This window comes from Anthonomus grandis, chromosome 8 (genome assembly GCF_022605725.1).
Source record: "Anthonomus grandis grandis chromosome 8, icAntGran1.3, whole genome shotgun sequence".
NCBI lineage: Eukaryota > Metazoa > Arthropoda > Insecta > Coleoptera > Curculionidae > Anthonomus > Anthonomus grandis.
Window position 1 is genome coordinate 20185577 of NC_065553.1, and position 24918 is coordinate 20210494.

At 31.7% G+C, this 24918-nt stretch overlaps 1 protein-coding gene across 2 annotated transcripts; it reads right to left on the reverse strand.

Moving 5' to 3' along the window:
- Window positions 1–4893: 4893 nt before the first annotated feature.
- Window positions 4894–22681, reverse strand: LOC126739652 (uncharacterized). Of its 2 annotated transcripts, none has more exons than XM_050445426.1 (6): window positions 22582–22681; window positions 21734–21875; window positions 6280–6448; window positions 5873–6116; window positions 5643–5814; window positions 4894–5385 (listed from the first exon to the last, which is right to left on the reverse strand). In XM_050445426.1, exons 3-6 carry the CDS (start codon window positions 6329–6331, stop codon window positions 4981–4983), a joined length of 873 nt encoding a protein of 290 aa, XP_050301383.1. In that variant the 5' UTR covers window positions 6332–6448; window positions 21734–21875; window positions 22582–22681; the 3' UTR covers window positions 4894–4980. The 2 variants fall into 2 exon arrangements, with proteins under 2 accessions (XP_050301383.1, XP_050301382.1); XM_050445425.1 differs by having other exon boundaries at window positions 6280–6657.
- Between the last annotated feature and the right edge of the window lie 2237 nt (window positions 22682–24918).

Here is a 24918-nt window from a genome sequence, read left to right on the forward strand (position 1 = left end):
ACTTAAACCTGCCATTAGTCCCGCGGTTTGTATTATAGTAATTTATTGTGTCTTGGTCGACAGTGGGACATATTTTGCGTACTGACTCAATAAAAAAATTATTAATTTTGTCTGGGCTATTTAAGTTTAATCGTAAGTTAAAATTATTTTTTGTTTTATTGTAAACATTTAATTGATTTATAGATTGCCACATCAACTTATCATTTTTGCTGCTTGTCACATATTCTAGATATGCTTTCTTTTCGCTGCGGACAGCCTGGGTAAACATATTTCTTAAGGTTTTATAGGCCTCCCAGTCTTTGATCTCACGAGATTTTTTATACTTTGACAAAGCTTTATTTCTTTCAGCTTTCATTAACTTTAGAACATCTGTAAACCAAGGTGATTTGGGTTTGTTGACTTTAATCCTACGCTTAGGGGCATGTATATCAAATAGAGCAACTATTAAGTCAGTAAAAAACTGTAGCTTGTCCTCAACGTTATCGTAGTCTAAAATATTTGACCAGTTGCAGTTGCACAAATCAGTGTGAAATCGATCAGAATCAAAATATTTAAAATTTCGGTATTCAATATACTTAGGAATGGTGGAAGGTACCGTAATATTAATTGAGCAGTATATTAATTGATGATCAGAAATATCATGCAAATCCTTGTGATACACCGGCCCTATCAACAAATTTTCATTGGAGAGAATAATAACATCTAGTAAGCTAGGGTCAGATGCTGAAATTCTAGTTGGATTAATAACCATTTGTTTAAAATTAAAAGATTCCAAAAAATTATCAAAATCGTTACTAATTTTGTTATGACGTAATAAATTAATATTAATATCCCCCAACAGTACCAATTCGTCACACAAAGGCATTATAAACCCGACTGAATTTTCTAAAATATTAAGTGCATCAATTACATTATATTTTGGAGGTCTATAAAAAATACCCACACCGAGGGTGATTACTTTAAATTTAATTGTAAGCCACATTTGTTCCAATGATGCGTTGGAGTCTACTACATTAATTTTATCAACCTGTAAATTATCTTTTATATAAGCTCCTACTCCACCCCCTCTAATCCCTCTGTCAACTCTATAAAAATGGTAGCCATCGATATAAATTTCCTCGTCAGATACACTTACTCCTAGCCAGCTCTCCGAAATCGCCAAAATGTCTAGGTTTAAAGCCAGTAAATAATTTTGTACGTCCTTGATACTAGGCAGCGGGGATCTTACATTCAAATGACCGATTTTAAGATATTTTCTTAAAGAATCCATTGCAAAGTGAAAGGAGTAAATAACAAATAAATTAATAGAGAAAATAAAGGAACATTATTAGATTAATTAAGTAGTTCTTCCAGAAAGCTTTCATTTTTAATTACGATTAAATCATCATTATCACTTTTTCTAGCTAAAATATTACCATTCCTATGCCAAATATATTTAAAACCGTGATTTTTTAGTTGTAGTTTCGCCTTTTTAAAAAGCTGGTAGGTTAGTGGAGTTAGTTCCTCATCCAAAAAGATGTAGCTTCTCCGTGCCGGAAACTTTAATGTAGTAGTTTGTACTAACTTTCTTTGTAGATGTAGGCTTCTTTTTAGGGCGTGGTCTTTTTGCAATTGTTACCTTTACATGTTTGATGATAAAAGCATCCTGGGAGTTCTTCTCGCGAGTTGCGTAAAAGTTTGCATGAAATTCTTTGATGTCCCTCATTGTTAGCCTCCTGTATTTATAAGCCTTGTTCAAATGGTCGCAACGAGGATATTCTGGTGGCACTGGAGGATCGTATCTAAAATAATAAAAAACAAATTTTAAAAACCTATATAAAATTAATCAATTCTTTTTTAAACATTAATGTTTAGAGTGTATTAAATTATCTGTAAATTTTAAACATTAAAATAATAATGCCTGATTTAAATTAATACATATTGAGTTTATTTATCGCCAATTTAAAGAAAAAAAATAACCAACCTTTTAGATTATGCTAGGTTTCTTTTCCACTTGCGACGATCTCCAGGAGTTCGCCTAGCTTTTCCTGGCTCTGATGGAGTTATACTCTTATTCATGGTCACTAAACTAAATAAACTTAATTATTTATAACAGTTTATAATAATATTTATGCAGGAGCAAATTAATTAATAAGCTCTTCTTGTGACAAAAAGTAAACAACAACTAAACGGTCTTCGAAGAAACTTTTTATTTACGCGGGAACTTTCTAGCCATTTCATTGGTTAGGCCCGCCTATATCCAATGATTTGACGCGATCAAGCAATAACACCTCTACAAACCTCTACACCTCTTTGAGTGGATGTTGGATCAAGTCGGTTAATATGGAGCCCTTTGCCGGGACACCTGATATTTACTAGTAGTTTTATATGGGATAAAGGCATTTTTGGCGTATCAACATTTTAGCTATCTATCAGGCGGATCAAATAGATGTAAAATTGACTTTTAGCTCATTTTTTTTTTAAATCGGATATAGGCGCTTTTGCTGTGACACGCCTCATTTCTTTTAAATACGTGAATACGTGAATCTCTTGATGGAACTGTCATGCCCCACCGAACGTTATCAGAGGCCAATAATAGCCATGTAGTATCAACATCGATGGAATACACTCTTTATCACTTTTGCTGTACGAAGACTTAATTAGTTTAAGAGACTCTAAAATGGACATGCAACGACAATTAAATATCTTATTTTTATGTTCTCTTTTGTAGCAACTTTTTGGAGAACTAAAAAGCAGAGCGAAATTACTTTTGTCGAAAAGCAGCTTATGAAATAGCAGCCCATCTCTACTTAAAGCGCATTAGTTCTCTAACAGAGACTGAGGGAAGAGCCCATCTATGTGTGACTTATTGTTTTGCCTGATAAGTTAGTTGTAATGTAATCTGTGTAGGTCTAGGCCTGATGATGCTCCGATAGGAGCGAAACACGTGTAGCTTTAAAAAAAAATTATGGATTTGATGAGACTCTGACTTTGTGTTTTTACCTTTGTTTTTGTTTGGTCTAGAGAAAAAATGGATGATACGTGTCGATGTGTTGAGAAGCTTTTCTAGTAGTCGGCTGGCTCGATACCAGTGTTAACTGAGTAGCCAGGCTCCCAGACAAGCTGAACCCTGCAGTCTTCTTTTACCAGTTAATCTTAGTTCTTCATAAACTCCTGTACAAGCTATTAGATGTTACCTTTTTTGGCCGTCATGCTGGCTCTACTATCCGAACAAATTGAGACGACTGTGGTTCAGTAACAATGAGTTAAAATTTCCTGTTTGCATTTTAACACAGCAAATTCTTTTAATTCTACTGGTATGTGGGTCCACTATAGAAGAAACGCTGCATCAGTTCTATCGTTCATTTGGCTATCTGCAACTGTTTACCACTGTACCAAATGGGTCTTCTATTTACTAATGCCATGTCACTCCGCCTGCCTGCCATATGGGTCACGAAGTTCTTATAGTCGACTACCACAAATGCCATATAGTCTCTCCTTATGAAAAGGAGAAGACATTCCTGTATGCCCTGCGATTAGATCTTAATAAGGTTAGTCTGACTATATCATAGCCTGTACACACTCCTCATGGTCTCAAATTGCATCAAAGTCGAATTGATGTATTCATATCACAATCATAAATAGCAAATTAAACTTCATAACCTACATATTACTTACAAATAAGAAAAACATTATAAAATTTTAATCGGATGATGGCACTAACAGAGTACACTAATAAGCTTGACGACCTCTAGAAAATTTAACTCTCTTTGTAGTATACCGACATTCAGCAAAGAGAGGGGGGGACTCAAAAATATACCTCGAGAGCACTCCAAGCTCATCACAACTTCACTTAGCATCCTTACGGTACCCCAACTTTGCAAAAATCCGAAGAGGCAGTCTCTGAAGACCGAAAACACAAGCCGACTGGCTGGAATGGCCCCATGCAAAAATTCCATGGTATGTAATACATGGTAACTAACTGGTAGCATAAAAGGCCTAGATCAGAGCACAAAAAAGGAAGAACGTTAACCAGGCTACGTAAATTGAAAGAACTCGTCCATTAACTCCAAGAGACCTACGTAACTAGAGAAAAAAATTAAAACTCCAAGTCTCAGTTTTAAAATGTCTTTTTAATTATTCAGGTGACATGTTTCGCTAATGAAGCATCATCAGGCCTACAATAAACAGAAAAACACACGTAACTACAATAAAACCTTACACTAAAACAAAATCAAATATTAAAAATTAGATAAAATTACCTTATAGCTAGATGACCTGCTAAGTACTTGTTTTTTATTACAAAATATGTAGGTATTCTCATATTTAAATTATATTTGTCAGTACTTAGCAGTTTGTTTTTCTGTTTATTGTAGGTCTGATGATGCTTCATTAGCGAAACATGTCACCTGAATAATTAAAAAGACATTTTGAGACTGAGACTTGGAGTTTTCATTTTTTTCTCCAGGCTACGTAAAGCCTGGTTAATCATCCAGATGTTTATCAAACCGCAGCACAGGATTCAGACACACTCCCAATAACTTTGTCGCGTCAGTCTCTAGCAACCAGCCACAGGTTACATACAAAAGAAACATATTTAATGTTATTAATGTAAATCAAAAACAAGAGAGGTGTCAGCACCGATACATACGAAAGACTCTAATCCACACCAACAATAACTGATGTTTCATTTTTGTGTAACAACGTAACTCTATGTTTATCATATAATTCTAGTTTGTTCATCAGGATCCGATGAGAAACACAGTCGAATGCCTTTGAACGATCACAAAACACTGCAGCATGGTAATGCTTCTTGTTAAAGGCACCAACCAACCACTCCAACATATCCACAAAGGCGAAGGTTGTTGGTCTTTTGGCTCGGCCACAAAATTTGACAAAAAAAAAACACGAAAATACAACATAATGCATTAATGTATTTAGAAAATTAAACACATCATATCTAACTAATTACACTAAAAACAGTCTTCAGTACAACGCAATTCATTCCTTTTTCTCGGGTTCAGCCATTTTTTCCTTCTCAGCCATTTTTTCCATCTGAGCCATCTTCTCCTTCTCGGCCATTTCTGGATCGGCAATTTTCAACGATCTGGCTTCGACCACCTCGGGAAGGTCCTTGGACGGTTCATTCAAAATTGGCTGGGCGAGAATGGGGGCGGCAATAATATGCCCGGGGGCAGCATAGGCGGCAACTAATGGTTGGTGAGTCAAGCTGTATGTGTTAACTGCCAAGAACTTGGCGTGGTCAATACCAAAGGAGTACGAGAAAGCGGGGGCGGCGATTAGTGGGGTGGCACGAACTTCCACGGCTGGAGTGGCGGCTGTGATAAGGGCTGGTCGATGTTCGATGGTTGATTTTACTTCTACCGCTACGGAATCCGACAATTTCTGAAAATAAAGTTGTTTTTTTTATACGCCTGTAACGAAATATATGAAAGTATAGTTTTCGCCCTCGTATCGGAGTAAGTATATGTGCCGCCAGCTAAATCAAAGTCATGATTTGACTATGATTTACGGTCACGGGATTATTCACGCAAATAATATGGACAGTTTTGACTTTTACGCCAGGGTGCCATCTCCTTTAAAACTGTGAATTAAGGTATCGGGAACGCAAAATTATTTATATATAAGAGATTCTTGATTACCTTGGCTTGCTCTTCAGCAATTTTTAAAGCTTCTAAATGTCTTGAGCGGGCTTCAATAACTTCAGGAGTGTCTTTTACGGGCTCGGGAAGAGGCATAGGGGCAGCCTCAATTGGGGCTGGTCCAACTGGCAAATTAGTGGCCGAAACACGGAAACCGTGGGCAGCATCAGACCTTCGAGCAAATTTTACATGAAAAATACCTGTTGTATAAAAAAGTCTAAACCACTAACCTATACTGGACATTTTGAATTTTTCCTTCGGCATCCATGTAAGAATAGGATCCGATAGTCTGTCCGTCAGCGGATTTAATTTCGTTTTTGGCCGATAGTTCATTGGCGTATCCATAAGAGTATTGACCAGCAGCATCCTGGGAATGGTATTGACTAGATTGGACACCAACTGGGATAGTTGTTAGGATAGCTGGGGAAACTACTGCCCTTGCTACTGCTGCTGGTACTGCCACTGGGGTTATAACTATAAATAACAAAGTAAAAATAAAGCCTTGAAAATTTAAGGGTTGGCTTGGTAAGAAAGCTAAGTAACTTTTCAGAGTGACCAAATTTAAGCTGCCAACTCATCCTCAAAATTATTAATTTAATATAGTAAAAAATAATTAAAAGAAAATTGAAAAACTTACCTCCAGCATTAGCGGCAACAAGCAGGGTGGAAATAACAATGAAGAACTTCATATTGAATGCCGTTTTAGCGCTGCTGATTGATCAGTACTCGCCAAACTGTGCCTCTCGTCGTTTCCTTGTTCATATTTATAGGTAACCACACCCAAAAAGGGTAATTTTGATCCTAAACTGGATTTAACGACAAATAAACAATCAAAGAGCGTCTAGTTTTTTTATCCGCTTATGCGAGTACGTGAATATTGTTTGGTACACGAGGGGTCTTAGTACGAGAGTATATGACTGGGTTTTGAATTATTATATGATCTTCTCATATTTGTGTATATAAATATGGAGTCTAATCAGAAATTGTTTTTAATAAATGCCTATAGTGTTGAGAGCTGAAATTAAAAAGAACTACCAAATTTTTTCTGAGATTTCAAAGGTCATAAAATAAACAACATTTTTTAATGTTTGCAATTTTTTAGACTTCTTCTTGTTTCGAATTTTTGTACCTTAGATAGCAAAAATATGTAAAAATGAGCCAAATTATATTTTTTCTACTACCGTGCATAAAATACTCAGTTTACACACTTTCCAGGGTTTATAAAGTTTCACTTTTTACGCACAAGTGCCTTAAAAAGTATTTTGAAGTTAATTTCCCATTTATAAATCATTTTACACACTTCTTATATAAACTATTTTGAATTTTCACCTTTTTTAATGAATGCCACATATGAATCAATTCATGAATCCACTCGTACATATAGAACTGCCTTACTGGGTGTCTTTTTTTCTTTCATGCATATATATCTACTTTATACTCATCATTCAAAAAATATTCAATAGTGATGGATGTGGTTCTATGCATATGAAAAGTGTATTAATAATTATATTTTATCTAGCAAACGTGCTACGTTTACATCATTAATAAAATATTTGATATTTACATAAAACACGTAATTTTTATACGTTGCGATTCACTTTATTAGCGAATTATCAACAATCGATTTTCCTGCTGAGGATGCATCTCATGGTCGGCTCGTGGCGATACGTATTTCGATTTGACTTGAAATTTGCTTTTTTTGGCTAGGAACAGGCAATAGAAAATAACGCCTATTTCCCAAAAAGTTAGTTTAGCAGGGGCTCAATTTAAGAACAAAGGCAAAGAGGTTTTAATTGCGAATATAGATTGAAATTGGCAAAAATTTTAATAATTTTACTTATAACATGCATGCTTTTAATGCATTTAAATTTTTATTAAATTTATTAAAAGTGCATTTTGTAATTATGCATAATTGTACAAATTTAAATTTTCCTGCAAAACGGCTACGGGTATAAAAAATATGCGACAAGAATTTCAAGGTTTGTTGTTACATATTAAATTTTTTCTTCGTAGGGTCAAAAAATTCGTACAAACTTTTTTTTATAATCAATTTTTCGATCTTAGACATTTTATTTAATTTAATATTTTTACGCGTATTATTTTCTCGACATATTTTATCACACAATAGCTATCGGACTTCTTTTTGTTTCATAAGTTTTTTGACTATAGAAGTTCCTAAGATATTTAAGGAAAATCAAAATTTAATGCTGATAATTGATTTTCGACGTTTTGTATTTCGTCAACCATCAGCAGTATGTTTTTTTTAACTGTTTTGAACAGACTTTGCATTATAGGGAAACTTCTTAGCTTTTTGGGTAATTTCCATAAAAGAAAGAAACAAAAATATTATCACCCTTACTAAGTATCTCAAATAATTGTTTAAATTCTTTTATTAAAAAAATTGAAACAATTCTATCTAATTCGCATAAAAATATATCTTTTTCAGTTAAAAAATAAAAAATTAACAAACCTCCTTGAAAGAAATAAAATATTTAATTAAAGATAGTATAGATAGAAATAAATATTTAACACATAAAAAAAATTACTTCAGTTGGAAGAAAAAATTAAACCAGACTTGACACATATAAGAAATTGGGTAAATTATCGAGAGAAAAATAAGAAAGCACCCAAATTGGATAATTTATTCCATCATTTTAAGCATATGTAAAATCCCTTTAGCAGCTTGGGAATATTACTTTAATTAAGCATATTGTCGTTCCTTAGTAATGAAGAATTTGATAGATAAATAAATACATTTTGAAATTGTTACTTTTGTTAAGAAATTGTCGCCAGATTATGGAATAAAATTATTTATAATTTTATTAATTAACTAATTAATAATTTTCCTAACAAATTTGCACTAGAAATTTTAGAGAACACAAAACGTAAGAATGGATTTTGCCTTATATCGAACTCAAAACTACCATTTAGGAAGCTTTTCTAGCAAAAAAAATTCAATTTTATTAGTCATAAAAATTTACAATTTTTTTTGATAATTATTAATATCAAATAAAAAAAATCGATTTAAAAAAATATTTTTTTCGACCTAAAATTCTTGAAAACCAAATAAAATTTGAAAATATCTCTTCTAATTAACATTTCCAAAAACAAATCGATGGTATATAGCTTTTAATTCACAACATGAAAAAGTGTTGAATTAAAAAAAAACTGCAAATGTTAATGCGTTCACCAAACCCACAGAACGTCCTTGCTTCCTTGAGGCGGGCGCCAAAGAATCCTGATCTGCAACTACTACCGTACTTTTATAGAATATGAAGAAGTTGTTTAACGACCAAGACCTTTGGATTTAAAATCTACTTATTTACATAAACTGGTTATTTATTTTTCCTTGATTTATTAATGTCAACCGAAATACCTAATAGAACGTGTTATTAAGTTAAATTTGATTATTGGTCTTATAAGATAAATCTCTTTCAGAATTCAGATATCCATTTTGTAAGCTATTTTTATTTTTCAACATGGTTCTAATAAGAGGCTCTATAAATTAAATTTTAGTGCTGAACAAAATGACTTTAAAGATTTATGTCTCTGTTTATGCCGTTGGCTGTCATGTGTCAGGTATACAAAAGAACAAAAAAAAAAACTTTACCACGAAGGTCCAAACATAAATGTTGTACTGCGTCCTTCGCTGCATATATCGGCTGAAGACATGCGAGAAGATGCATTGTTTCTCATTTTACAAGCAAGTACGTTTAGTATGTGGTTCAATGTCTTCTCAAGTATTTTTTTAAAATATTGTATTCCTTTATTACTATTCTTATTTATCTTATAACATAGTAGCTCTTTCATTGCAATAAGATATGCTGAAGATGCTTTTAAACAGTTGGAGACTACTCGTAAATTATTAGTGAAAAAAATTCAATTTTCAAACGTATATCGCCATGTCAGTCTGAAGTATTTTAAGAAAAATTGTGTTATTTCAGTGACACAATTAATAGTGTTTAGTTTTTTAGGTTTAGTTAGTATTAAGTATACAGGGTGTCTCCTTTTTCATAGGGACAGTATTGCTATCTCCTATACTATAAAAGATACGAGGGCGGTTAAATTAGAAAAAAGTTGCGGCATTTTATTCTGATTAAAAAAGTGTATTTAGATTTTTTATGCGACGTTTCATTTTTTAGATATCATCATCAACTTTTTTTTTTAAATACGGACCTGGATTTTTTATTTTATATTTAAAAAGAATTTTTATTTTCCTTTTCAACAATGTATAACTTAAATGTCTGTTTTGACGTTTCGGTATAAATATAGCAGTTTTCAAGCTTTTTTCTTTAATACGGACCTGATAGTATTGTATGTGCCCCTGTAGTATTTACAAAATTAAAATACGGCAGATTTGGGTTGAGTTGGGTTAGCTGCTAATATTATTCACTAACATCAGTTGCGGCTGATATTTTTTTATGTGGTTAGGAAAAAAATTACGATATGCGATTTGTTCGATATTAATATTCGATAACGAAAATCTATTTTCAAAGCTGCATGGAGAGCCACCTTTAATGAAAATGGAACCGTGCTTGCCGAATGGTTCAAACTTTATAACAATGTCAGATTTATTACGGCTGTGACTTATTTAGGTAGACCATGAAAACAAAAAATATGTCGTAGCTACGACAACAATTATTATTATTAATTACAACAAAATTGTTAAAATATTACTTTGATATTTTAACGTTTTGCCGTAAGTTAGTTTCTTAAATTAGTTTAAAAGCTTTGGTTGTTTCCTTAGTTTCAATATTAACAAAATAAAGACAAGTTGTAAAATGGTACGCTATAGTAATAGTGAAAAAAAGGACATGTACGATGTTTTTATAAGATGTTATCGAAAGGTTGATGATGCAGTAAGGGAGTATGCTAGATTATATCCAAACAGAACTGCTTCAGCGCGAAAAACTTTTTATTTGGTTTCAAGAAACCTCACCGAATTTGGATGTGTATCAAAAAAACGCGGAAAATACCGTGCCAAGAATACACACAATGATGTTAATGTTTTAGCTCAAATTCATCTTTATCCGGAGTCTTCATTAAGAATTATAGGTTATGAATGTGGGATACATCCTTCAGTGGTCGGAAAAATTTTAAAGAAACATAGGTATCATGACTACAAGTTCCAACCCGTTCAGAAACTACATCCAGGTGATTCAGAACGCAGACTTGTTTTCTGCCGTTGGTATCAAGAGATGTTAAATGCAGACCCGATGTTCTCTACGACCATTTTATAGACCGACGAAAATACATTCACTAATAGCGGCATGTTTAACCGAAAAAATAAGCATTTCTATGCGCAAAACAACCCACATTTAGTAGATGAAACTAAGCCTCAAAATCGATTTAGTCTTAATATGTGGTGCGGAATCATCGGTAATAGGCTAATAGGTCCCAAAATTATTGATGGAAATTTAAATGGTGAAAGGTAAGTTAACCTATTGACGGAAGTTATGGATGAAATTCCATTGGAAACATTAAGAAGTATTCGGTGGTTTACAGGATAGCTGTGCCGCTCACAATTCCGCTGTTGCCCGAGATTTTCTCGACACAAATTTCCCTAATTGCTGGGTAGCAACAAACGGTCCTGTAAGGTGGCCTCCTCGTGGGATGCCACATGCCTTAATCCTCTGCATTACTTCTTATGGGGATTTTTAAAAAATAAAGTCAATTATACGTGAAATAAATAATATGGAAGTGTTAACGACGGTTAAAGAACTAAAAAAGTTTGTAGGAATACATATCATCATGGGTAATCTACATTACCCAAGAATTAAGTTATACTGGGACCATAAATTACAAATTCCACTGATTTTCTATAATATGACTGTTACCAGGTTTTATAAATTGCGACAACATATTCACTTCGTGAATATTCACGAAAAACCGGACAACAGTGACAGATTTTGGTGAAGGTGCGTCCATTATATGATGCAATTAGGAGAAGATGCCTTTCCCTTCCATTGGAATTAAAAGAAACATACTAAATTTTCGAATTTCTTTTTCTTACCCACAAAAAAAAGGGCAGTGAAGTTTTAAAATTTTATGTTTGATATTGAAGATAAATAGGTAAATATGCATTTAAAAGGTATTTTAATTTTGTAAATACTAATCAGGTCCGTATTAAAGAAAAAAGCTTAAAAACTGCTATTTTTATACCGAAACGTCAAGACAGACATTTAAGTTATACATTGTTGAAAAGGAAAATAAAAATTATTTTTAAATATAAAATAAAAAATCCAGGTCCGTATTTAAAAAAAAAATTGATGATGATATCTAAAAAACGAAACGTCGCATAAAAAATCTAAATACACTTTTTTAATCAGAATAAAATGCCGCAACTTTGTTCTAATTTAACCGCCCTCGTATCTTTTATAGTATAGGAGATAGCAATACTGTCCCTATGAAAAAGGAGACACCCTATATACATCAGGTAGTCCTAGTATCAAGATAACAAATGAATATTTAAAAAAGCGTCAGAAAAATAATACACTATCTGTCAAATGGTGAAAAAAAATACAAAATAAAATAATTAAAAAGAACTTTAAAAAGGCTAAAAATCAAATAAAAATAAAGATATTACTTATTAATATAATATTAATAAGATATTAATAATTTTTTAACTATTGGAGAACAACTGGCAATTAAAATTTTAAAAATACCTGATTTGATATATTATGAAGAAAAAGGAAATAAAGCTATTAGTTTATTAGAACCAACAATCTTACAAAAAACTACAAATGAGTTAAGAAAATAACTGTTTTGAGATATGATAGCAATAATAAAGAAGATAATCGGTCAGCATTTAATTTAAAGGACTCAAAGTAGTAGAATTAATAAATGAAGTATTGCCCAAAGTAATATATCCACAAAAACTGAAAATAGTCAAAATTATTCGAGTTTATAAGAAAGGAGCTACAAATGACTTAAAAAGTTAACCGTCCAATGCTTCCGATTTTCATCATGATGACATGAATTCTACTTTTAAAAGATGTGTTATAAAAGAAGCGTACCTGACGTAGGTTGTTACGCCGTAGGCTTAGTGATAGATTACTATTTAATATTGTTATTCTTTAAGAGCTTAGGTAAATATTGGCTTGTTGAGTAACTTATGCTCTCTATCTTTATATGGCAAATGCGGACGTAGGGTCTAAGGTTAGCAAGCTAGTATTATTTAATTTTGGCAGCATTATAGTTTTGTCTCCGATGGCTGATTATTTTAAATCTCTTATCGTCAGAAGAACCTTTCTAGCATATCTAACCTAATCTGATTATCTATCTCTGCTGTATATTTGGCATTAAAAAAAATATTTCATAAATTTTATAAAGCACCTTAAATTAAAAGATAGTGTTTTTAGTTAATCAAACTAAAATCAAAAATAAATATTTATACAGGGTGTCCCAGCGAAAACGAAACAGAGCTATTTTCGGTATGAAAAAATTTTTTTTTTTTAAAAATCTCGGACACGTCGATTTTATTTTTGAGGAGGACAACTTTTCCTTACCAAGGCACCCTCATACCAGCAACCCCCTTCGAGGGGGTGGAATCACCCCTAAAATCCTAAATGGAAAGAGGGGTCGTATGATACCTTATTTTAAAGGTCTTTTAATTCTGAATATAACTGCCAAATTTGAAGTGGCTAAAATTTTTTCTCTGGATAAAACAGCTTGTCAAAATTGCGGAAACAGCGAAAATGAAAAAGGTATTATGGAGTCTTTTTTGGATAATATTTCTAAAAGAACAAGGAAATCCGATTTTCGGAGGGGTCACTTATTAATTAAGAGGCCACCTAATACCTGGAATCCTTTACGAGGGGTTGAAAGCACCCCTTAAATCTTAAACAGAAAGAGGGATCGTGTTATACCTTATGTTAAAAGCGTTTTCACTTTAAATTTAAATGGTGACTTCTGAATGACTGATGGATTTCTTCTGGATATGAAAGCCAAATAAAATTGTGGAAAAAATGCTTTAAATAAATCTTTATGCCTGAAACCCTTTCTTACAATTTTTTTTATTGGATCATTAAAACATGATTAAAAATTTATTAGTATTGTTAATATTATTGTTATTACACTTTGTCAGCATATCATAAATAAAAACAAAATACCAAATAAAATGCAAACACAAGTATCTGAAGAATTTATTTAGCTTGCTAAATATCATTGGTACTTTTTTCATAAAGCAGCATTTATTTAAATAGTTTTAAATTATTACCCAGTCTTTTACGTGTTGAAACACTGTTAGCAATGGTTTATTCTACTGCAGAGAGGGTTGAGATGATAGAGTTTTTCTTTCGGCATAACAATTATGCCAATAGAACGGTACAAAAATTTAATGACCTTCATCCAGAAAAACGAGTCAACAGAAAATACGTTCTAGAAATAGTTGCTAAATTTAGGGAATCTGGCAGTGTCTTAAATAAAAAGCGTGAGGTTCAAAATGCTGTTGTTGTCAATGAAGCAATGCAAATACCTAACTGTCCTAGGTCAACTTCATGCCGAGCCAGGAATAAGTGTCAGAAAATTGGCGACGAGTACAGGAGTAAGCAAAAGTAGTGTTCATAGGATACTTAAGCATAATACTGCTGCTACTGGTCAAATGCAAATCCGGGCCAGTTTCGTGAAGTTCATACCCAGTTCCCTGAGAAGTTAAATGTTTGGGCGGGAATCTTGGACGGCTCCATTGTTGGTCCGTTTTTTCTGCCCGGAAATTTGAATGGAGAAATGTACCGAGATCTCTTGGAAAATCCCGTATATCCAAGAATAGTAGAAATAATGGAAGGCGGAAATCATTTTGATGATGATCAAGTCGTTTTCCAACAAGACGGAGTTGTTGGAACCTCCACACTATGCTGCTGGTGTGAGGCAATATCTTGATGAGATATTTCCTGATCGTTGGATTGGAAGGAGAGGACCTTTTATGGAATGGCCAGCTAGGTCACCCGATTTAACCCCATTAGATTTTTTTTTATGGGGGCATTTAAAAACAAAAGTTTACGCTACCCAACCCAGAGAATTATAAATGAGTGTCAGATGATAACACCTGAAGTTCTACAAAACGTCAGGCATCGTTTTGAGCAAAACCTGTATTCCTGCATGGAAGTAGGCGGGGCACAATTTGAACATTTAATAAATTGACGTAATTTAAATAAACTTGTTTTATTTAAAAGACACAAAAGGAAAAGGGTAGGTATTTCTTATCTCTCCACTTTTACTGGCAGTAAAGATTGTATTTCTTGCTATTTTTATATCCACAAGATATCCATCAGTCACTCAGAAGTCACCATTTAAATTCAGAGTAAAAAGGCCTTCAAAATAAGGAATGACACGACCCTTTTTTCTATTTAAGATTTAAGGGGTGCTTTCAACCCCTCGTAAAGGGTTCCGGGTATTAGGGTGGCCTCTTAATTAATAAGTGACCCCTTTGAAATTAGGACTTTCTTATTCTTTTAAAAATATTATCCAAAACAGAGTTCAAACTACCTTTTTCATTTTCGCTGTTTCTACAATTTTGACAAGCTGTCATATCCGGAAAAAAAAATTTAGCCACATCAAATTTGGCAGTTATATTCAGAATTAAAAGACCTTTAAAATAAGGTATCACACGACCCCTCTTTCTGCTTAAGATTTTAGGGGTGATCCCACCCCCTCGAAGAGGGTTACTGGTATGAGGGTGCCTTGGTAAGGAAAAGTTGTCCCCCTCGAAAATAAGGTCGACGTGTTCGAGATTTTTGTAAAAAATTTTTTTTTTTATACAAAAAATACCTCTGTTTCGTTTTCGCTGGGACACCCTGTATACTATATTATATGATAAGTAAATATATTTAAAACAGGATAATAGAATGGCAAATATTACGTTATAGACAAATAAGTATTTAAAATGCATTTAATATAATTAAATAATGTTCTACAGGAACTTAAATTGTTTTCCAATATAGCTTCGAGCTAGAAATAAATAACCAACTTAGATACTCTTGTCATCAAAAATAATAATCAGAGTAAGAATTTGATATTTATAGAAAACAAAGAACTACTTTTAGAGACATAATTAGTGACTCCAACCATCGTTTTTAACATAAAATGGCTAGCATACATTTCTTGATAATAGATTGGTCTTATTTCCTCACCGTGTAGAATTAATCTGTTTGATCCCTTCTATTATCCAGCCAAGTATATTGAATTTAGAAAAATGAAAGTATTTACAGAACGAAAACTACAAAATCAGATTATTTATATTTAAAATCTATTCTTTTATTTTCTTAGGCAACAAATAGTTCAGTCATATCTATATACATATGAACATAATATATAAGATATCTCATATATAAACTATAATAGTATTTATGTGAGTGTTGCTTTAATTTTTTTTGTAGTCAATAGTGGTTTCAATCGTTATCTTCATGCTTGTATTTGGTTACTTATTATTGACTGTATTGGTATTGCTTATCACAATTTTGATTTGTTGTGTGATTGAGTAGAGTAGTTTATGAGTAGAATTTACCATATAACATACCCTGTTTAATTTTTATAGTTAAAATATAATGTATATCAAATATTTAATAAGAGCTAAATTTATTTATTTATTTAGTTACAAAATTAAAATGTTGTAAATTTGATATTAACGGATTACAGTCGTTAGTAGGCTAAGAATGAAAGTTAGTAGGTTAAAATTGCTGTTAAGGCCAAGCAGAAAAGCATAATTTTTCATTGATCCATACTTTTTATACATATATCTTCACATTCTTCTATATCTTCATATTGAAAACTTTATATTCATATACCACTTTTACATTTCTATATTTATACCTATTATTTGGTATATCCTAATTCTTAACTCAGAAGTATTACGACTATTTAATACTTAAATGAATACTACTTTAACCTTCACTCATATTGAGTAAAATACACTATTAAATATAAGTACGTAACCCCCGATAATGCCAAATAAAATAGGGGTTAAAACAAAGGTATCTCACTTTAAATAAAGAACCATTTCCTGTGTCCCCTTTGATCAACTAATTTAAATAACGTACGGACGAATAAAAAGTTCGAATTCCATCATCTCCTTTTGTCCCCTATACAAGGGGGTACAAAACTGGATATTTCTGGTTCTATCTTGTTGGTCCGTTAAAGCTTTAAGGCAGCAGAAGGGCTCCCGTGTCTGTGTAAATTTGTGGTTGGTCTAAATGTAACCGATTGTTAGTTTAAATTGTGTTATTTTGGCTGAATTATTTATAAATGAATCAAAGGTAAATAATAGAGAACTGTTGTAATTAAGGGTTTTCGTGATTTTGAATGTACTGTATGTAGGTATAAAATATCATGTTTTTGTGATATATTTAGCATGCAGGGGGTTTTAGGACAATATATATGAGATTTGTCATAAGCGAGTGAATCCTTAAGTGATTTTAAAAAGAAAAGTTTGTATAAACATGTTATAAACTTCTTAATCTTTGAACTACATCGCGGTAAAGTTTAAAAAATATTTATTTTTAATTTTTACTTTAATAACTTAGATATATAGATATTCTTAAAAACTTAAATCACCTTTTAAGCATTGTTAGCAATTTCTTCATAATAACAACCATTATTTAAGTTAAAAATGGTTATTGTTCTACAATGCCAATGCTAGAGGAAATATGTGGTCTAGATATTTTTTCTATGTATGCCACTACCTCTTATTAAAATATAATAAAAATTATTAATAATATCTATTATTTTTCTTTATACTTATAGTTTATTATTTTGTTGAAATGGAAATTTAAAAAAATGACTGTAAAATCCTATATCTGTAAAGTTACGAGGCTTATAAGATTTTAGATATATTTTAATTTAATTTAGATTTGAGATATATATTTGTATGATTCTTTAGGGTTCTATATGCAGAATTTAAAAATCATCATGTGCGTTAAGGTTTAAAGAGTGCAGGGGACAAGAGGCCTCTAGGGATTCGACAAATTAAAAAATTAGAACTACAAATAAAAAAATAATAACAAACATTTTGTATTTGAATGTTTGATAATGATACCTATAGAGTTTATTCGAAATAGTTATTCATTATTCTCAAAGAGACAAGAGAAAGTACACTCAAAGTCAAAGTCTCACAAATCAAGCGTCTATTTAAAACCTTACGTGTTTCGTTGCATCATTATTATTGGACATTATTTCAAAAAGCCAAAATAATAACGTTTTATTATAAATTAATTGTGCCAAAAAATAATGTTTATACTTAAAGCCCATTTTTTATTGAAAAAGTATGTCCGAGGACACTTTCGAAATGAAAAAATGAACTAACTGAATAATAAGATTTATTTATATAAAGAAACCAGCAATTAATAAAAAAAAAAACATTTCTGGTTTAAGACCCACCTGGCCTTAAACCACCTCCCTAGGATATGGGTTCTGAATATCTTAGTTACTAATAATCTCTATTGACTTGCTCTAGAGTAAAACCTTACTAGTTTCAACTTACATGAAAAGTGCCCAGAACCTTTTTTTGTTTACAAAAATAATTCTTATCGAGGAGTAGATAATATATTTTTAAAATTAATTTTACTGATACTCGATATAATCCTTAAAAAGTATGCATTGTGTTGATTTAAGTTATGCGTAATTTTTTTATTGTATGTATTGTATTAATTTTTTTTTTGGTGTCCCAGCGAAAACGAAACAGAGCTATTTTCGGTATGAAAAAATTTTTTTTTTTCAAAAATCTCGGACACGTCGATTTTATTTTTGAGGGGGACAACTTTTCCTTACCAAGGCACCCTCATACCAGCAACCCCCTTCGAGGGGGTGGAATCACCCCTAAAATCCTAAATGGAAAGAGGGGTCGTATGATACCTTATTTTAAAGGTCTTTTAATTCTGAATATAACTGCCAAATTTGAAGTGGCTAAAATTTTTTCTCTGGATAAAACAGCTTGTCAAAATTGCGGAAACAGCGAAAATGAAAAAGGTATTATGGAGTCTTTTTTGGATAATATTTCTAAAAGAACAAGGAAATCCTATTTTCGGAGGGGTCACTTATTAATTAAGAGGCCACCTAATACCTGGAATCCTTTACGAGGGGTTGAAAGCACCCCTTAAATCTTAAACAGAAAGAGGGATCGTGTTATACCTTATGTTGAAAGCGTTTTCACTTTAAATTTAAATGGTGACTTCTGAGTGACTGATGGATTTCTTCTGGATATGAAAGCCAAATAAAATTCTGGAAAAAATGCTTTAAATAAACCTTTATGCCTGAAACCCTTTCTTACAATTTTTTTTATTGGATCATTAAAACATGATTAAAAATTTATTAGTATTGTTAATATTATTGTTATTACACCTTATCAGCATATCATAAATAAAAACAAAATACCAAATAAAATGCAAACACAAGTATCTGAAGAATTTATTTAGCTTGCTAAATATATAAAGCAGCATTTATTTAAATAGTTTTAAATTATTACCCAGTCTTTTACGTGTTGAAACACTGTTAGCAATGGTTTATTCTACTGCAGAGAGGGTTGAGATGATAGAGTTTTTCTTTCGGTATAACAATTGTGCCAATAGAAGGGTACAAGAATTTAATGACCTTCATCCAGAAAAACGAGTCAACAGAAAATACGTTCTAGAAATAGTTGCTAAATTTAGGGAATCTGGCAGTGTCTTAAATAAAAAGCGTGAGGTTCAAAATGCTGTTGTTGTCAATGAAGCAATGCAAATAACTGTCCTAACTTCATGCCGAGCCAGGAATAAGTGTTAGAAAATTGGCGACGAATACAGGAGTAAGCAAAAGTAGTGTTCATAGGATACTTAAGCATAATAAATTCCATGCTTACAAAATTCATCTGGTGCAAGAACTGAATGAGGACGATTTTGACAGATGAGTGCAATTTTGTGAATCGCTTAGTGATATGATAACTGTTAATCCGCGTCTTATTTACAACATTTGCTTTTCAGATGAATGTACTTTTTTTCTTAATGGCAACGTAAATCGTCATAACTGCCGCTACTAGTCAAATGCAAATCCGGGCCAGTTTCGTGAAGTTCATACCCAGTTCCCTGAGAAGTTAAATGTTTGGGCGGGAATCTTGGGCGGCTCCATTGTTGATCCGTTTTTTCTGCCCGGAAATTTGAATGGAGAAATGTACCGAGATCTCTTGGAAAATGCCGTATATCCAAGAATAGTAGAAATAATGGAAGGCGGAAATCATTCTGATGATGATCAAGTCGTTTTCCAACAAGACGGAGCGCCTCCACATTATGCTGCTGGTGTGAGGCAATATCTTAATGAGATATTTCCTGATCGTTGGATTGGAAGGAGAGGACCTTTTATGGAATGGCCAGCTAGGTCACCCGATTTAACCCTATTAGATTTTTTTTATGGGGGCATTTAAAAACAAAAGTTTACGCTACCCAACCAGACACCCTAGAAGACTTACGCCAGAGAATTATAAATGAGTGTCAGATGATAACACCTGAAGTTCTATAAAACGTCAGGCATCGTTTTGAGCAAAACCTGTATTCCTGCATGGAAGTAGGCGGGGCACAATTTAAACATTTAATAAATTGACGTAATTTAAATAAACTTGTTTTATTTAAAAGACACAAAAGGGAAAGGGTAGGTATTTCTTATCTCTCCACTTTTACTGGCAGTAAAGATATTTCTTGCTATTTTTATATCCACAAGATATCCATCAGTCACTCAGAAGTCACCATTTAAATTCAGAGTAAAAAGGCCTTCAAAATAAGGAATGACACGACCCCTTTTTCTATTTAAGATTTAAGGGGTACTTTCAACCCCTCGTAAAGGGTTTCAGGTATTAGGGTGGCCTCTTAATTAATAAGTGACCCCTTTGAAATTAGGACTTCCTTATTCTTTTAAAAATATTATCCAAAACAGAGTTCAAAATACCTTTTTCATTTTCGCTGTTTCTACAATTTTGACAAGCTGTCATATCCGGATAAAAAATTTTAGCCCCTTTAAATTTGGCAGTTATATTCAGAATTAAAAGACCTTTAAAATAAGGTATCACACGACCCCTCTTTCTATTTAAGATTTTAGGGGTGATCCCACCCCCTCGAAGAGGGTTACTGGTATGAGGATGCCTTGATAAGGAAAAGTTGTTCCCCTCGAAAATAAAATCGACGTGTTCGAGATTTTTGTAAAAAAAAAATTTTTTTCATACCAAAAATACCTCTGTTTCGTTTTCGCTGGGACACCCTGTATGTGGATATGTAATATTATTTAAGCATCCCTTAAAATAATTAAAAAAACACTTTTGATATAATTTTAATTTTCTTAAGAAATCATCAAAAAGTTCAACAGTATCAAGTTCATTTTGGATATAATCCAGAGTAGGTTAAAAAATATTTTTTTCGTAATATTCCTTAAAAAATAGGCATCGCTTTATGGTAAGTTATGCATATTTTTGTTTTTTTCGCATATTTTTATTTATTTATTTAAGAAATGTTTAATATACATATAACCACATAATAAAATCAACCCTTAAAAAAATCCCAAAGCTTTCCTCGGTGTGGCATTTGCACATCGCGAGCATGTTGTGCCGCGATCAATAACCGTTCCCCATCATATTCTCAAATACGAATTTCAGGTAAAATTTTCATAGTTTCCAATAGGAGTACATTTTCCACATTTTCCTAAAGTTATATCCATATATTGACGTGGGGTTTAGCTTATTTGAGCCCCTGAGGGCCTCAATTACGAGGTTTTTACTCTTGCGACTTCCAAACGAAATTACGTTCTCGGATCTAATATGGCGGCGGTTCTCGTTGTCGGAGTCTAATTGGGTTTTTCATATTTATTTATTTGAAGCCTTAAAGATTAGTTTAGTTGCGTTTTCAAATTTTTTAAGAATATAATTATAATTTTTTTATTAGTTGAAAACTTAAATCAGCCTTTAAAAGTGTTCATTACATGTTAAATATTGATTTGCCTCTTCGTATGGAGTAGGTTTTTGTTTTCTTAAAATTAGACCGCTTAAACCTTATATTAAAATAATATTTAGAACCTTTTGCCAATTTATAGGCTTACGATTTGAAGATATTAATCTTAAATACCGTGATTTTTCTAAAATTTACATTTTTTTTTCGCATTTTTGTCTAAACGGTCTTAGTGACGTAATAGCGGTTATATTCAGTTGTGGCGACCTCCACGGCCGTTCCTGGAATCATTTGGATAGAAATGGTGTAGAAAAAGGTCAAGGCTTGCTCAATCCATAATCTGAAAATAAAGAGAGTTGTAATAATGCTAAAAAACGGATATCTGGTAAAAATAAAGGTTCATTCAGCATTTAAAAGTGACTCTTCCTTCTAAAAAGAGCTTAAAATCATTAAAATCAGATTAGCTCTTTCGAGTTAAAAAGTGCATATAGATGAACGTATGCGATATTCTTTGTAGGCATTTATGTTACTTTTAGCGCAAAATATTTAAGGAATATCGTGGGAACAGTTGGTATGGTGGAAATGTTTTTTGCTATACATTCTCGATAACAAAATATAGTATACCAATATTACATTCAGATTGATATGATATGAAAATGCCTTTTGTGCTAAAAATTTGCTGATAGATTTTTTCTTTGACAACAGTTTTATCGGAAATTTATTATTTTTCTAATATTTTGGATATACTACGTACGTCTTAGCCAAGAGGCTACTATAGAAACCCATAGAAATCCACAGAGAAAAATCTAATAAAATCCAAGAAGAAAATACATTATTCCTTATTTGTTAAATTTTTTTGTTAAAAATATTTTTGTTTTATTCATAAAAAATTAATTCTGAATACGAAAAATAAATCTTAGTTTATTTAACTAAAATTTCACATTATAAGTCCACATAGAAAAAAACATAATAACTATTTGTGCTTCTATATATGTTAAAACCACAATATTAAACTAAGACAATACTTAATATACAATTAAACATACTTGAAACCACTTTACGCACCACATCAAAGTCTTTAGAGGAAAAAACATTTAAAGTTATGCAATGTGCTACTTTGTGATCTACGTCTTAGACCGTATTGACGGAAAACTAGAAGTTTGTATTTATCACGCCAGTTAGGTTGTCATTCCTAATTTAATATTACAGAAAACTTTTTTTTCCTTTAACATAGAAAGGTAGATCTATGAGGAAAAGCTTACTGTGAGAGTATAATCGATTTAGCAGTGCCTCAATGGGCTAATCATTTGGATGGACGGGATCTTGACAGTTTGGTGAATGAATGTCTAGTTAAATGAACTGTTTTTTCATTTAATTAAATAATAATATTTTATAGCTAAGATGAGTAAAAGATATTATAAGTATTTATATTTGTTTGTCTTTTAAGACCTAAAAGCATCAAATTAAAGAAAAATAACACCAAAAAAGTAAGTATCATATTAAGTTGGTTTATGCACATTTTTGTGTTTATTCAGTTTTAAAGAAACCTTTTTTTTTAAATTAAAGGTAAATCCATATTGAAAACAAATCAATTTAAGAGTGCATCATTGGGCTAATGGATTGACATAGAAATGATTTTAATACTTTGGTGACTAGCTGTTGCAATGCTTTAAAAATTTAAAGGAGAAATTATCTGTATTATAAATCCTATGGCTAAAATATGGCACGTTTTTCCTCATACATTTTCATACTGCTGTTGTTTCATTCCCTGCTATTGTTCATATGGACAAGCTTAATATGAGGAAAAATCGATTTAGCACTACATTACTGGGTTGGGATGGACTGGTTCTTGTTACTTTGATGAATAACTATCAGGATAATTTAAGTATTTAAGAAAAAAGGAAAAATCTATAAAATATATAATAAATATAAAATAAGACATGGCGTATGTAAAATTTCGCCGCATTTAAAAAAGTGAGAATCGTATTATTTTAAGTTATGCACATATCGTTTTTTTTCTTTTTTCCTCAATTTATCCTCTTATATTTTTATGTATTTCTCTTATATATTTACCATAAAAGATAATTAAAATATTTTGCAAAATCTTGGAATTTGTTAAGAAAGTTTATAGTAAAAAAAGAAACGTACAAATGAAAATATTCAAAAGAAATAATAAAAAAATATAAGATTTTCATTATGTATAGAAATTACCTTAATTATAGATTATTGTGTACAATTTTTAATTTCCCTAGTAGCACAAGACATTTCTAAAAAATTAGATTACTAGAATATTCTGGAAAGATTTCAGTTAAAAATTTTCTGGAATATTTATTGAAATAACGTATATTCTTGGAACATTTCATTACTATTTCCAAATCTTAGGATAACTTTGTCTTACAAACTAATGAAGTTTGTTTATAATTTTGATTAGATATGTGGTATTATTATATTTTTTTTTATAAAATTATAATTTATTGTTTTGTATTATTCTCTTTTTAAATTTAAAAATCTCATCCATTCGTCTCTAAGAGACCAACATACAAAATTAACGAAAAACAAATAAAAACACAAAGTCACGGTCTCACAACATGTAATTAAACGGGCTACACGTGTTTCGCTCTAGTTAGAGCATCATCAGGCCTAAAATAAAAATACTACGTAAACAAAACTAAAAACTTACATAAAACAATAAAAAACCTTTAAAAGCCATCCACACACTTCACAGTACATTGACCTTCTAGTTAAGAAACGCAACAATAAACTTATTTTTGAAATATATCGTAAGCCCACTACCACCGATAATGTAATTCAGTACTCTTCAAATTCTCCCTACTCATATAAATTTGCCTCCTTTAATTCATTTTTCTATAGATTGTTTAATATTCTCTTGTCAAAAGAAACTTTCGCTAAAGAATTGAATATTATAAAACATATTGCTCTCAACAACGGATTTCCCCTTCATTTAATAGACAACATTTTTTACAAATTTTTAAATAAATATAAATTGACTTACAATATTGTTCATAATAACGACTCAATAAGTTCCTTTAGATCCTTAACCTTTTTTGGTTTTATCTCCGTAAATTTAGTAAGATTCTTTAAATCCCTAAATGTAAAAATCGCGTTTAAGACAGTCAATAATTTAAAGAACCAATTAGTCAGTAAAGTGGACAAGGCAGGCACCCTTTCTAAATCGGGAGTTTACTCTTTAAAATGTGACGATTGCAACGCAGTATACATTGGCCAGTCTGGAAGAAAAATCTCTACACACATTAAAGAACACGTAGCGCTTTTTGAAAAATTTAAAGATACCAATGTCAGTAACACCAAATCAGCGTTTGCGAATCATTTGCTGGCCTCTACTCATAATTTTTCTCCGGGGG

What these genes read in the sequence shown, in the direction of transcription:
- LOC126739652 (XM_050445426.1), bottom strand. Translation starts at nt 6,331, where the DNA reads ATGAAGTTCTTCATTGTTATTTCCACCCTGCTTGTTGCCGCTAATGCT. An exon ending in ATTCAAAATGTCCAGTATAG is followed by an intron (nt 5,815 to 5,872) that starts GTTAGTGGTTTA and finishes ATTTGCTCGAAG; the next exon opens with GTCTGATGCTGCCCACGGTT. An exon ending in TTGCTGAAGAGCAAGCCAAG is followed by an intron (nt 5,386 to 5,642) that starts GTAATCAAGAAT and finishes CTTTATTTTCAG; the next exon opens with AAATTGTCGGATTCCGTAGC.